We start from the raw sequence: 15,585 nt of genomic DNA, 5'->3' as shown, positions 1-15,585 counted from the left end.
CAAGTTCTGCCACACTTGGTTAAGGACCAGCCTAGTTTTACCCAGCAGCCTCAATCAGCACAGCACTTAAAAATAATCCTTGTTGAGCTCCTTGCTACGGTAACTTGCAACTTCCTTACACCAAACAGCTCTGAGCAAAGGCAAGGGGCGCAGAGGAGAGCACAGTGCTGGTGGAGAACGCTGGCTCTGCGGTGTGGGTGCTGTGCGAGGAGCAGCAGGCGCACAGCCTGCCTGCCCAGCAAGCACGGCGGGACAGAGGGTGGAAGAGGAGGAAGGAAAGCTTCCAGCACCTTCAGGTTCTTTGGTTGCTGCCGGAGCTCCATGAAATGCTTCCTGTGCAGCTCCCGCTCTCGCCGCTTGTTGTATTCCAGCTGATTCTCGAGCTCAGTCTGGTGCTGCAGCCGGATCAGGTCCATTCGCAGCTTCTGCAGCGTGTGTAGCTGCCTGTACTCCAGCTCGCGCGTCGACTCGTCGTGCCGGATCAGCATGGCGTGCTCCATTTCTTTCTGGGTCCGCTTCTTGTTTAACTCCTGCACAAGAGCACAGCAGAGCACAAGACAAAAGTTGAATTTGCAAGGCCGGGTGCCCCACTCACTCCTTTAGACAGCTTCTATGACTTTCACATGCCACAGAAAAACCCGAAACCAGCAGCACGATGGGAATGGTAATAAAGCAGCCACCTAGCACCCCTGTTACCGCTCCTCTGCCAGCTCCCAGGTCCCCTGCTGAGTCTCCAGCAGGTGGCACTGGGGCCACACGAGAGCCGTCTGCAGCTGCTGAGAGCCCTGAGGTATTTAATACGTCCTCGGGTGCTCCAAGCGCGGGTGACTGACAGCACTGTGCAGAATTAGGTATTTTCTGTTTTAAATTGCCTTAGCCCCTGCTAGACACACCACGATAGGAGGCTTCTTATTCACCACTAATACTAGAATGGCCAAAGCGGGGGAGATCAGATCCAACATGGATTAAGTTTTTCTTACCTAGTCCACCACCACACACAGGTGATTTCTGGCCCCAGGTGCAGTATCTTTTTGTAAAATGAAAATATATTCCAAGTTTCATGCTACTTCGCAACGTGTACGTAATTGTTCCTCCACACAGAGCCCTACAGTCTAGGAAAACCTTCACCACGTTGCAGACCAAGGAAGAGGATGATAACTGACTCTCTCCCTGATTGCTGCTTTTATTTCTGTCTCTGGGTATTGCCAACAACCTGTAGAGCCTGGAGCAGAATCCAGCTCAGCTGAGCAGTGATTACAGCTGTACCTCTCACTGGTGATTTGGTGACCTTCACAGATGGTCTGCTGGTATGCCTCTGCTTCAGCTCCCAGCTTACAAACCCATTGCTACGCTTCATGCTAGGCTCCGGCACAGCAGGGGCTGCCTCGCACTACGTACACATCCAGTGCCCAGCACGGGGAGTGCCCCATGTTGGCTCAGTCTAACAAATTTTTGCAGTCAAAGCAAGAAATCTAATTAGAAATTCTGAGTTGTTGCTTCATGCTGTAATCCTGTTGTACTTCTCAACGTCAGCACCTGCAAGCAGGTCCTCCAAATCTGCTGTAACCACTGCGAAGGCATCGCACGTGTTCATGTTTGAGCCAAAGTCACACCCTTGACAGCCAAAATAAAAAACGAGATCTACTGATACGCTGAGATCTTTTCCTGTCTATGCAAAGGCAGCCAGCACACTGAGGAGGCAGCCTGGGCGTTCAGCGGCGACGCTTGTGCCTTACACTTAGGACAGGCCAACCAGCTGCTCTGGGGCCCGTTCCACGCCTGATTTCAGTTCAGGTAGAACAAACAGAGGCACTCCTCTTCTCACAAACACTTTCCCATTTGCACAAGAAAACCTCTTGGATACTTGAAACATCAATAAAAAACACTGTATAAGTGTTATTTACTTCAGGTGCCTGATCCAGTGAATATGAACTAATTAGTAGGGGCGTGATTTTCAGGAAATTAACAACATTTACATCATTCAGAGAAAAAGGTCTTTTTAGAGCTTAAATGCAAGAACTCAGAGGAGTGTTTCCTGGTTAAAACACACTCAGATAGCATGCTAGGTAACTGAATTCTGTTCTCACCCTTGCCACAGAGCTTACATGCAGTGTTAAGTGTGCCCAAATCTGATTTTTCACACAGTCATTCATTTTTGGGGTGTCTCAACTCTTCAGTTGAGACTTCTGGATGTGAGTTGCAAAGCAGCTGAGCAGCAGCTGAGCAGCCCCAGGCACATCCAAAGTCAAGGGCAGCAAAGCTCTGGATAAGTAAAATACTGGGCACCATTAAGTATCATGGAAAATTTGATGGTAGCAGACTAAATAAATGACTATTAGAATTTTTTGACCACTCTTTCACTCTCAACCTTTACTAAAATATCCTCCCCTTCTCATAGTCCTTGTCCAAAATAAACATTCCATAAAGAATTCAGATCCTATAGCGATGACCACAGAAAAATACCTAGAAGTAATAATTCTTTTTCCAAAGTGGTATGTGACTATATGCAGCCCATAAAGCGAGGGTTAATAAGAAATGAGGAAAAGCAAGATGTTGAACAGCTTCTCCTTAAACCGCCAATTCTGGGTGTGCTGAGCACTGGTTTGAGTGGAGCCCAATGGCAAAAGCAACTTCTGATTATTTGCAGATGCTCAGAACAGACACAACAGGACTGAATTTCTGGTATTTCTTACATTTGTAGCATTTTGGTCTGCAACTTAGTATTGATCTTTTAAGGTTATTACTGTTTCACTACACAAATTTTAACTGCCTGAGCTTCCTTCAGCCAACCAGCAGAACTCCTCACAAGACGTTCTTTCAGCCATCCCATCCTACAGGCGGCCCTGACACCCAACACGGCATAAACTGCCCCGTGATATGAAAGCAGCCCAGCAGGCTCCCCCCAAAAAAACTAAAGGCCCACGTAATGTTTCTTTCTGCAAGCCTGTTTTGCCACCCTCCTCCTTCAATAAATAAAAGCAGCCATGTGCTAACTACATTTCTGTACGGAAAACGGGTTCCCAAAACACTTTTCCTACATTTTTCTCAGTTCTGTTTGACAACTTAAAATATGAAGATCTAGTATCACGCAGCTGGCAAACTTTTACAGACATGAAGCTAGAACAATTAAAAAAATGTCTGGAAAAAGAACTGAAGAGTGCCATACTTCCCGAATGTTCTGCTGTTCCATCTCATGCCTCTTGATCATCGTTTTTCTCTTGAAGAAACGGCAGTTTTTGTCGTAGTAGAGTCTCTGCTGGCTGAGAAGATGGGCCTCCTCTTCAGCCTGTGTGTGCTGCAGGTTCTCTTTGTGTTTGGATATTCTTTCCTGCTTCTCTTTCTTCGGTGTGCTGTGGTCCTCATTCATTTCCTGCATGCATACAGAGTCAAAAAACAAGACTCTCCTTAGGATCACTGCGACGCAGGACTTGGAAGACCTTCTGTTGCTGGCTACTCCTCTGCCATTCAGTTCACAAAAGGACACCAAAATCAGCAGGTACCAGGGGAACCAGACTTGTCCCCTGCCATGCCCAGCCCTACTGCTTCCAGGGCTGCATTAACACACCAAGAGGAGCAGGAAGAAATGGCGATTAAGCACAAATGCCTCAAGGCTGAACACTGCAGCAAGGAAGAGACAGAAAACACTGCTGCAGGGGAGGCTCTGGCCATCCAGAAAAGAGAACGGGTCAAAATCCTTGGCTCCCTTCCTAGCTCTGCACCTGTTTTACAAAGGAGTCCAGCTTGGGCTTAAGTTTCCTTTATTTCAACAGGACTCATGCTCAAGTCTGTTGAATCAGGTACCCAGTGGGGCTCTTTACTTACATTCTGTCCTCTCTACATTCATAACAGCAAAGGATTTTGCTACCTGGCAGGGACGATGTACTAAAGTAACACAGTTTGGGCTAGATATAGACTATATACCGAAGTTACTTATTTCACAGAATGGTTTGGGTTGGAAGGGACCTTAGAGCTCACCTAGTTTCACCCCCCTGCCACGGGCAAGGACACCTCCCACCACACCAGGCTGTCCCCAGCCCCATCCAGCCTGGCCTTGAGCATTTCCAGGGGTGGGGCAGCCACAGCTTCTCTGGGCAGCCTGTGCCAGGGCCTTACCTCCCTCATACGAAAGATTTTTTTCCTTATAACTCATCTAAATCTACGCTCTTTAAGTTTAAAACCATCACCCCTTGTCCTATCACTGCACTCCCTGACGAAGAGTCTCTCCCCAGCTTTCCTGTAGCCCCCTTTAGGTACAGGCACACCACTGTAAGGTCTCTCCCCGGAGCCTTCTCTTCTCCAGGCTGAACAACCCCAAATCCCTCAGCCTACCTTTTTTCTAATTCATATAAGTGATCCCAGGGTTTTTATTCAAGTGACGTGTACCACTGCTCTGATTGCTTATGGCTTGAGGGGAAAAACAAATGAGGGAAAGGGGGAAGAAGAGTTCTCTATGAACTCCCATTCCGCCTCATCACCCTTGCTTTCAAAGATTCTGCTCTACAGCAAACCACAAAGGCTTCTCTAGCACCCCTAATTCTAGAAATATTGCCAGATGATCCCAGTTCTTGAAACTTTACTAGCTGGGAATCTAAATTTGCTTCCAAGTATGACAGCATCCCTTAAACCCTTGGGCTGGCTCAGGTTAATCAAAAAGAGAGTCTAGTTCATGTTCATGCCACACCCCTTCAGCCCCAAAAACGATGGCTTCTTGCCTCTTTAATCTTTTCCTTGCAAAGCTTGTATTGTTTCTTCTGACTTTCTAAAAAGGTCGCCAGGTCTTTCTTCTGCTGAGCCAAAATCTGTTGCTGGAATTTCTTTTCATCTGCTGCAGCTGTCTTTGCCTGCAAGTCACAGAGAAAGGAAGAAAAAAAGAACAGGGGTGAAGGAGCAGATACTGAATCCAGCATAAATTGGTCTTCTTTTGGGTATTTTTTTGTCTGTCATTCTCCCATCCTATGCTAGACACAGTCATGAGCATTTGGCCAAATGAAAGCTGCTTGCACAAGAAGAAACCATAATGCCCACATACATTTAAGAGCTTCCTCTTCCTGTCTCTTCACCGAAACCACCCCAGAGGGCAGAAGCCCACTAATTACCATATAATTAACGTACCTATTTCTAAACAGGCTGAGTGACAGCAGAAGGACAGGTTACAGCACCCCAAGCTTTGTCACAGCCTCATTAACACACCCCAGCCATGAGGCAGAAGCCCCCCCAGGTGCCCCCAAAAGTTTGTTGGTCTCTTTCAGCTGGCTGTCGCTACCCACAGCATTGGTGGGTGCCACTGGAGTGCCCGTCACCCAGAGGGTCAGCTTGTAGCTGTGAAGTTATTTCACAAAACCGCAGCTCCAGGCAGTGACCACTCCGTGTGCTCAAGAACATGGGTTTTAAGCAGTACTTCCTCTGCCCTTTCCCTGAGACCTGGTACACGCCTCTCCCTCTCAATCTTCTCGTACATTTAGGGAGCCTACATCCGTACTCACCTCTTTCTCCATCACAGCCACTTGCTTCTTGGCCAGCTTCTCCAGCTCAATGGACGAGTTGTTGGCATGCGTCTCCACCTCCTTCTGCAGCTTGAGGCGGTGCTCATCCATCTCGGCCTTCAACTTGTTTTCCAGGGCGATCAGCTGCTTCTGGTGCTGGCGCCGCATCCGCTTATATCCTGACATCTGTTCCCGCAACTCGTTCTCCTGCTCATGCTCATGGATCTGCCTTGTAACCTGATGGCAGGGAAAGGGAAAGAACTGCTACGTGGCCGCCTTCGCTGCCCTGTTAACTGCTTACCTGTAAAGCAGGCCATGATCTGCTGCGCTCGTAGAAGTCAACTTTCAGGGAATGCTGTTTGAGGTTTCACAGGGTGCTACTGTTTAATATCACAAACCAGGCCAAAAGGTTTCTCCCTCCTCATTCTCCCCCCGGTATTTTCCTGACAACTCCACATGCATTTTCAGTAACACAGCAGAAATGTCACATTACGAACAGAGGAACCAGCAGGTTATCACTCATCAATACAGGAAACACCGGAGGAGATCTGGAAACGCAGGTGGCTGCTGTACAACCTCCTTCAGACACAGGGCTCAAATCCTGAAGGTTACGTGGGCTTACAAGGTGGTACCCACTTTGAGAAACTCGCCGTTCCTGGAAACCCCAAGTTACCACCGTTCCAGTTCAGTCCCTCAATACCTATTTCCTGAACCTCCTTCAAAATTTCTTCTTGAAATGCAGGAAGATAGCAGACTGAGCTCACTCCCTACCAGAACTGAAAGTTTTCTAACAAGGGAACACTGTTCTGGAACTGTGTGCTCTTAACGAGACTGATCAGATGGTCTAAGCAGATTTTAAACCCCGCTCAGCTGAAACAAACTCACAGGTTCCACATCATTTCCATGCCTAAGTACAGCCATGTGAAAGCAGGAAAAAAACACCCAGTAAGTTGTGCCAAAATTTTTCAGAAGAAAACTTGAATGGTAATGCTTCCATTTCAAAAGATGAAAAGTGTACAAGACTGATTTATTTTTATTATTATTATTTTTTAAATTAAGAATACAGCCCCAGGAATGTCACATATAGATCGGCAGATCTTTATATGATAGCCCTGGGAGCCAAAAGCCTTTTGCATACACGTAGAGCTGCAGTCTGATTCCAGAAGAGGGGACATCTTCCTTCACACTAACAATGAGCAGCAGAGCTGAGCCCTTTGCAGGGGATTACGGAAGCTTTACGAACCAACAGCCCTTCCCTTCCTGCAGCCTGCAAGAGCCCAGCCTTGCTGATGAATTTCTCCAGAGGCAGCCAGGAGAAAGAACTGGCACCTGCTCCAGCACTGCTGCCATTCGGAGGTCATGTTTTGGAGATCTTTAAGGAAAGTTCAGGCTTAGGATGGGATGCACCTGAAGACATTCATTGTGATGACGCACAAATCATGTCCTCCTTGCACAAGGAATTTTGGGATGTTATTTTGAAATCGTCTGGATTGAATATTGAATACATGCTTATATCTCAGCCACTGGTGTAACGTGGAAGCCTTCCTTCATATGCCTGAGGCTGGGTACTGAAACCCTCCTCAGCCAGGCATCAGAACACGTGGGAGTGTAGGAACGACTGCCGAAACACAAAGCCATGTACTAACGGGGTGTTTTGCTATAGCTTAGGAAAAGTTTGGGGAGATCTGCTAACACCAGGAAGCAGCACGGGATCTGACTGAACGTGCCGTGTTTCAGGCCCTGCCTGGTTGCAAAGAGCAGAGCACTCCACGGGGCACGCTCAGCACCAAGAAGTTGGCAGAACAAGGCAAACAGCAAGAACATAAGAAACAGATCTAGAAATCCACTACCAACCTTGCCAGTTTTCCCTTTGCCCTAATCTCTAAAAACCAGAAGCAGCATTTCATTCCTGAAGACCAGGGAGAAGAAGAGCAATAGGGAGAAGAAGAGCAGTAGACTTCGGACATTCTATGAATCTGATGTCTGCATTCAGCACGCTCATGCTAAAGAGTTAATTTATCACCATAATCTCTAATTAAGACCAACACTCTTTCAGAACTCCGGCCTCAAAGATGAGGTCCACAAATGGTGATCTCAGAGACAGCATGGATGAAGTTGGAAGAAATTGGAATTAGCTGCTGGATGTGACCAGCTCGGCACCAGAGAAGCACTTCAGACTAAATATGTCAATACCTGGATGATTATGGTTTTAAAGATGAAGCCTGTAATGGGTGCACAGCCTCAGTGACCATCTGAAAAACAAAATCTGGGCAAGTTTCAGTAATCACCTATCTAGCGTTCTTAGACAAAGGCACTTTGAACTTTAAAAAGCATTTTGCAAATCTAATCCCACAGATTACGATGGGAAAAGATGAAAACTGAATTGCTCACTGCAAAATTTCTCCTCCACGTAACCAGAAAATGTCAGGATCCTTTAAAGCAGAAAACTGTGGTTTCCTGAGGCTCTACTTGAAGCATGTTGCATCAGTCATCGGCAGAACCAAAACTCGGTATAAAACAGAGCAGCTTTTATTAAGGCATGACATTTTCTCAGTTTCTTATCCCTCTGCATCTTTGGCATACACAGCGCTGAGACAGGCAGCTGCCTTTCCCAACCTACTCTCACAGGCAGTTCACTTGTCACAAAATCCAAACTTCCTCTTTTTCACTCTCCAAGATTTTGGCTTGACGTAAGGAAGCTGGGCTCACAACTTCTCTAAACTGGCAGTTCTTAGAGTTCCTTTTTTTTTTTTTTTTTTTTTTTAAATATATATGTTGCTCTACCAAGACACTGAATGTTCTCCTAAGTGAGGGTTATTCTCACCTCTTGACAACTAACCAAAATACCAAGTCCTCTTTGCTGGGTGGTGGCAGAGGACTGAGCAAGACACCAGCAGCCTCTCACAAGGAGAGAACTTCCTTGAGATAAGAAAGAACAAGTCAGTATTTTAGGGCAAAGATCTGTTTGGCAGCAGCACAGATGTGCTGAAGAGCACAAGCATCTGGAAAAAAATGTCATTGCTTCAGCAGAAGAGGGTGCACGGGAACAGCCACCATGTAAACGTACCAGGTTTTGGTGTCACACTGTCCCGATGCCATTTTAATGGCCGCAGCCAGAGAAGAGTGCTCACATGTACCCAGACATTTGGCTTCGCACACCCAGGATGAGATCATGTAATATTTTTGCTAGTATTTGGATTTCAAAGAGAACGCCAAGGCCTTCAGTAGGGTCCCTACTGCCTGATCTTGCTATGAAGTTTTACCCCTTAGATCATTTCATTTGAAAGCTGCAAAAGCAGGTATCAAGGAGACGCATGAGGTGGTGGAGAGTTAAGGGGTCAAGCATGAAAGGCACCCAGAAATGCAAACCAGTGCCTCTCTGCACACATTTAAAAGAACACCTTCCACTGGAAAATGTTGATAGGTGCAGTCTTATCAACACGCAGAACCTCCAGCCTTCCTTTTCACAGCAGCTTTCTCAGCTTCAAGGCTTAGGTTCCTAGTTGTAACTTTTAATTTATGGATCACTGATAATCCACGAAGTAAGATGGAGATGTGGCTGGCACCTGATCTCCTTTTCAGATACTGATTTTGAATACAACAGCAGAAATACGCAGAGTATTTTCCCCGTAGCACCGTTCCATGCTGCCACAAGAGTGCCATAAGGAAAAAAAGAGGGGGAGAAGGTGGTACACACAATGACCAAAGACGGTGGTGGTCCCGGAATGAGTGACTATGAAAATTTTTGCTTAAAATAAGACCAAAGGTAAGCACTTGTTTCAAAAAGCAAGATCACTCCTTCAGTTTTCTTAACCCCATTTGCCCTCTTTTTTTTTTTTTAAGCCTGTTAAAAATAATATCAAAGCATCACTGAAAGACTGGAGAGAGATGTTCACAGCCCGTTCCTTTGTGGATAGCCCATTTCACTATGTTATCTGAAAGCCTGCCTGGTTTCCTTATTATTCATGTGATGCTTTTGCAGAAAAACAGGGCAGGGGAACGGCACTTAAAATCTCTGGGGCATTGGGAGCATAGAGCTGTCTAGTGCAGCCCTCCTGTTTGTGGTCCCCTTCACTCGCTAAAGCTATTTGAGCTTGTTTTTGGAACGAGAGGAGACTTCCAAGTTGACAGAGCCCTTCAGAAAGCCTTTCCTCAGCCTGCAGTATCCTGATGTAGGGGTGAACAACAGGGATGTGAGCGCCCAAGACCCTGGATCTGGCCTGGGGGGAACAACGTGCGCAGCCCACCGGCCCCGCACTCGGTGCCCTTCCTCTAGTGCTGCCCTCTTCTCTTGTCACGGGTGGTGTTCAGCACGTCCCACAGCAGATGTTTTGACACCCAAATATCACCCATATCGTTAAATTTGGTGTCAAAGCTCCCATTGTCTGATAATTCAGGATGCTCTGCAATGCAGGCTACATGGCTCTCGGCTGTGCAACCTTTCTGTGCCCAAAAGCAGGGCCCAGGTGCTGAGAAGTCGACTGACGGTCAGCAGCAGTGATGTAGGAGCTATCACACAGGATTTTTATTTATTTTTGAAGATAACATTTAAAAGAGTAAATTAACACAGATGAATAGTCTGAATTTCTGGTTTTGCACTAACTTTCGGACGTGTTTAGGTCATTCTTCCCGTATCAGCTACACGCCAGACCTTGTCTTTCCCCAAGATACTGGAACAGGAGACAAGGGACAGGCGTGACAGTTTTCCCTTGGCCGTACCAGTACCAGCACCGTGCCACCAACACCCTCCGGTCACCCAGAATGGGTGCACTGAATGCACAGGGATTAAAAAAAGAAGTGTGTGACAGCCACGGCAGCACTGCAAACCCAAGAAAATATAGTGGCATTCTTTGTGTTCTGGGGAAATGGTTGAAATTTAGACTATTTTCTAGATTTCCATTTTGGAAAATTCAGAGGTGAAAGATTATTAAAGGGAAAGCCCATCACAAAATTAACTGAAATTGTTTTTGTTGTAAACATAATGAAATTACTTCCCTACCATGCAATCTCAGAACCTAAGTACACAGCAACGCCTCCTGTAACACCCAGGGGGTGTTTTGGGGAACTTCTCTCTCGTTGGGGAAGGGGGTACGTATGCATGTGATGGGAAACAACGACGTTTGTACATGACACGTTGTGTGCTTTTCCACAGGCCCCGTGGCTAACACAGTGACACAAGGGTTGGGACTTCCCCCTGTCCCAGAAGATGCTGTGCATGTACTGCTGTGCTGGTGTGAACTCTAAGCCTTATCAGAGCATGTTCCACAGAAAATCAGAGACAGAAAAGTTCTCCAAAAAGCCCAGCATCTTCCTGGCCCAGTATCTTTTTAATCACTTGGTGACTGAAGCGGAGCAATTCAGGAAATCCAAGTGGCTAAGTAAGGCAGACACAGTCCCAGCCCCACAGGGGACTGCCATGGGACTGAAGAGTGACCTTGGGACATCCGCTGCCTTCCCCAGAGCTCAGAGGACTGGGAAGACCTCACTGTCCTTATCCTCGTGCCTCCCTCTTTCACCAGCTCCCAAGGGGGCCTCACCACGCAATAACTTCACCCACCAAAGAAGCTCAGGGATGACACGTCCGAGGAAAAGAAGAGCGATGGACTCTGCTGCTGAGGGAAGGACAGGAGGCGCAGTTTTCCAGGGGGAGTAAGAGATCATGAGTACATTTCACACACCCATCAATCTAGGACTCAATTTCCATACATGCTTGGATGATAGTACTTGAGCCATTTATCATTTCTTCCTTCCAGCCAACTTAACCGGATCCTACTTTTATTTGTTGAGTGCAGGTATAACAGTGCTGGTGCTGTGCTGTATGCACACACACAAAAGAGAAAAAATGTGCAAGGCAGAGGGTCTCCAGGAGACCAGAAGACCTCTAACGTGCCCATTTCTAGGTCAATCCTGAGATCAGGGAATGGAGGATCCTGAAACCGGGGAGAGGAGGATGGGGAGCAGGGGACTCGGCCCCAGGGAGCAGTCAGGCAGTGTTACACAGAAACACCCCTGCAGAAGGTGGAACTCGGATGCCCTGCCCCAAATCTCAGCCTGCAAAGTGTCTGGTGACAGGTCTGAATGCCTCAGCGTCATTTTAGGATTTAACAGCAGCAGCAACCACCATACGGGAAGATATTTGGCTGCTGGCACTGCTGCTGCTTTTCCGCTCGGCTGGCAACCTTTAGCTGTGGTCACACACACGCCGCTGCCTCTTACACGCGTAAAGATCGGGAGGATCTGTGCAGGGGGATCAAGAAATGGTGGTGGTGAAGGCAAAAAATAAAAAAAAATAAAAAAAAATCATTCAGCCAGGGCAGAGCAAGAAGGGGAGGGCTGCTGTTGTAATTTCGGGGCTGGTCCAGGATGATGTCATGGCAGCGGGCAAGCGGCACGGTGCTTCCTAATGCTCCCGTCCATGTGACCTCCAACGCCGGGGGGCCCAAATCTTTCGGTGACATGTCTGTCCATCCATCCATCCATCCATCCATCCATCCATCCACCCACCCCATAGCCCGCTTCTCGCCCTGCTCCCACGAGCGGGCCCCTCTGAAGGCTGCCGCCGGCCGCAGCCGCGCGGGTGCCGGGGAGGCGGCGCGGCCGCCAACTCTGGCAGCACACACCCCTCTCGCTACTACAAAGGCATCTTACAGCAATCACATTTGCAATAGTACAAATCTGGATGGATTCAGCCCATCCCCCTCCTCTTTGTAAGCCCACAGCCCCGCCGTGAGCCCTCGGCTCTTGCAACCCCGCGATCCCACCCGGGGATCAGCCTGCAAAGCGCAGTCACAGCACAGTTGCTTGAAATAAATGAATGAATGAATGGGAAAAATAAAAAAAATTTAAAAAAAAATCATCAGCAGCTCATCCTGGAAACAGCAATCTTATTGTTTCAAAACCCATATGCATCTGCATTTCCATAGCATTTAACCGTATTTCACACAAGCACATAGACACTCTTTATGCACATGCAAATAAGCACATTTGTTAATATTAGCAGCCCTAACAAAGGAGATAAGTGGAAGAGGAAAAAAAAATCTAAAACGATATTAGCTTCACTCACAAATGTGGCTTATTCCACATAGACTGGAAAGATATGCAGTGTGAAAGCCCAGATATTACAGATATCCTACACCTTACATTTCACACACACAGCTAAAACATCATTCGGTGCAATATCTAGTTGCTATGCCAACAGATTAAAAAAAATTAAGAGAGAAAAAAAAAATTCTTGACCCCTTCCCAGAGAGAGAGAGAGAGACAGAGAGAGAGCAGGGGTGGGGGCTGCTTACCAAAGACGCTGATTTGATTGTGGCAAAGCGCTCTCGGTTCCGGTAGTGGAGGGCCTGATTCTGCACTGACTGGGTAGGCCGCACCTCAGGCCTGCGATCCCTGTGGCCCACCTCATCCCTTATAAATACATGATCCTGCAGAAATGGATAAAAACAAGGAGAAAGTCCAGCTGTGCTCTTTCCTCGGCGGCTGCCTGTCTCTCAGCCCTCTTTCTGCACAAGCACGGCTGTTTGAAATGCATAGTTTAGCTCTCTGCTAGCCCCTGCAGCTCCCACGGTACAAAATGAATAAGCAACACATTGCAGCTTCGGTTCGGCGTGTCAGCTGATCGCTAGCGGGATGCCTTCTGAATCCCTGGCAGATTTTTTTTTTTTTTTTTAAACCTCCAGTATTACATACGTGCGGAAAAAAAAAAGACTCAGAAGCACAAAGCAATGCAGAGCGACCGGGCTCCTCAGAAAGGTTGGCTTAAAGCACTGCAACCGAGTAATCCCTTGAAAAACGTGACTTCCATGTCTAGCAAAGCCGCCGCCGCTGCCTTTTAACACCAGAGCAACATTTTGCCTCATTCCCTTGGCAGCTCAGCTCCTCTGTCCCGGCGGCGGGACCGGCGTCCCGGCTCGCTCCCTGCCGCCGCGCAGGATCGCCTCCGCCGCCACTCAGGGATCCTGCTTTCCAGTCATGATCCCGCACGCTTCTAGCACTTTCTCTCCACAGCCCACAAAGGATTTTTTTTTTTCCTTTTAAAGCAACAGCTCACGGGTTTTAGCACAAATGCTTTCTCGTGCAGCCTTCCCCTTCTCGCTCGCTGGCAAAGGCGCCGCGAGCAGCGGCCATGCTTCTGCCGAAGCGCTGCGGGCTGGGTGTGAGGACAGCAGAGCTCCTGGCGAGCCCACGGAGACCCCAACCAGCCACGCTCATCAGAAGCAACACTGTGAATCTGCTAATTGAAGAGGTGGCCTCCAGAAGTCAGCACACCTGCAGCCAGCTCCTACCACCGCTGGGATCCTGTCATGTCCCGTGACAGGAGCCGACGGCCACGCACCCACCGCATGGCTCCCGGCACAGCTTCGTGGCTGCCCTCCTCGAGCTCCTTCTGCTAACCACCCAATTCTTCCTGAGTTTCATCAGGTCTGTGGCCGTCATGGACACAAACCAAAGGCTGTGGAAGTGAGGAATGCGTACACCGAAGGTGAGCAGGAGACACCAGCCTTTACACCAAGCACTGGCTATGGCAGTAGCAACTTCTGGGCTCATGCAGCGGGTGTCTGTGGGTGAGCACGAGCACCTTCACCACCCTGTCACCATTCCAGACATCAGCCAGGTCAGAAAGACCCAAGACAAGAAACCAGCCAACGCGCACCAACGCTTCCACCACCACATCACCGTCGCACCGATGCTCCTCTCCCACTCCAGATGCTCATTTCCCCCGCTGCTGTCCTCAGCGTTTAGCTTTTCCTGGTTTGGACCCGTGCAAATTCAACCACTTGCAGTACGATTTTTTCTTCTCCCACCCGTTGTTTCGAGCCCCTCTGCCCCAGGCTCCCTCTTGCCTTTGCAGAACGAGCGCGATGGCTGAGACTGTCCTGGCACCCCCACAGCTACCTGAGGGAGCCCCCGCGTGCCCAAACGATTAAAAAGGACAGTTTGCCAAACAAGTAGTGGGCCTACACAGAGTGCAATAACAAGTTGACGTTTCTTTTTTACTTCTGTCATCCCCATGGTGGGCTTTTTGTTGCCCTAGCAGGGGGAGGCAGTGTTACAGAAGGGCAATTACCGGCAACGGGGCCGATCTTCCATTTTCCATCTGTGCACATTCACGTGGCAGACAGGGTGCTCCCAGACTTGCACACTTTCCCGAAAAAAGGCTTGGACTCTAATAGTCGCACCAAAAATCCTGATTAAACAGGTAAATTTCAGCAGCATAGCTAATATGACACACATGGGTCCATGGGAGGAGCACCGCTCCCATGCCTTCTGTAGCTCCACAGCACCCTCACGTATCAGGCCAAATATACACGGTCTGCTGCAGCACACGTGAACAAACAAGGTTCCTAAGGTCTTCTAGAAACACCCGTGTCCGTCAATCACCTTCCTTCTCTCCATTACCATGCTAGGATGAATGTAAAATATTAAAACCAGGCAAGAAGCAAAACCACTGCTCAAAATGGCACGGCTTGCCCAAGGTCAGCCCATGGATGACAACCCGAATTTTGCTCTCCAGAGCCTCACCTCGGTTCCACCACACACCATCTTTTCATCTTCCTCACCGAACAGCAGGTTTTACAGTCCCTAGCACCAGGCCAACATCTCAGGAACATCGACCTAATGCAGCAGCCATGCATTTTTAAGAGCAACACTCACCGCCTGTTCTTAATGGTGATTTCGTGTTATGCTACGGACATTCTGAGCTGACTCCTTCCAGATAGCAGTAATTGTACTGGTAATTTTTTGTTTGTTTGTTTATAAAGAAAGATGTAGCTTGTTCCATGAAATGCTAGGGGGGAAAAAGACATTTCTGCAACAAAACTTCCTATGTGAATAAAATACCTGCTCAGAAGGCAACTGAACGAGCAAGCCACAGAAGCAAACAGAAAACACAGCTCAGTAGGTGGATGGGAGTTGATTTTTTTCCTACTGATAAATCGATGAGAATTTTGCCTCAAATTTTAATCACAGCAAAACCGGGCAGACAGATCTATAAATCGTATTTCATAGTTCACCACTGAACATTTGTTCAGCACATAGCAGCATTGAACCTCTCGCACTGGCAAAGTATCCCACATTAAGTGGAAAGATCTAACAAAAC

The 15,585-nt window shown here is 47.9% G+C and overlaps 1 protein-coding gene across 3 annotated transcripts in view; it reads right to left on the bottom strand.

Moving 5' to 3' along the window:
- The window catches only part of TAOK3 (TAO kinase 3), an 84,783-nt gene that overhangs the window by 4,195 nt on the left and 65,003 nt on the right, over positions 1 to 15,585 (bottom strand). For all 3 annotated transcript variants that reach the window (XM_066978907.1, XM_066978909.1, XM_066978908.1), the window contains 5 exons: positions 12,776 to 12,910; positions 5,484 to 5,720; positions 4,713 to 4,841; positions 3,167 to 3,370; positions 291 to 530 (listed from right to left, as the gene is read on the bottom strand). In XM_066978907.1, the coding sequence (XP_066835008.1) occupies positions 291 to 530; positions 3,167 to 3,370; positions 4,713 to 4,841; positions 5,484 to 5,720; positions 12,776 to 12,910 (945 nt within the window). The remainder of the gene's footprint in view (positions 1 to 290; positions 531 to 3,166; positions 3,371 to 4,712; positions 4,842 to 5,483; positions 5,721 to 12,775; positions 12,911 to 15,585) is intronic.

Source organism: Anser cygnoides, chromosome 17 (genome assembly GCF_040182565.1).
Source record: "Anser cygnoides isolate HZ-2024a breed goose chromosome 17, Taihu_goose_T2T_genome, whole genome shotgun sequence".
Taxonomy (NCBI): Eukaryota; Metazoa; Chordata; class Aves; order Anseriformes; family Anatidae; genus Anser; species Anser cygnoides.
Note: the sequence above shows the minus strand (reverse complement) of the source record. Positions and strands in the feature narration are given on the sequence as shown.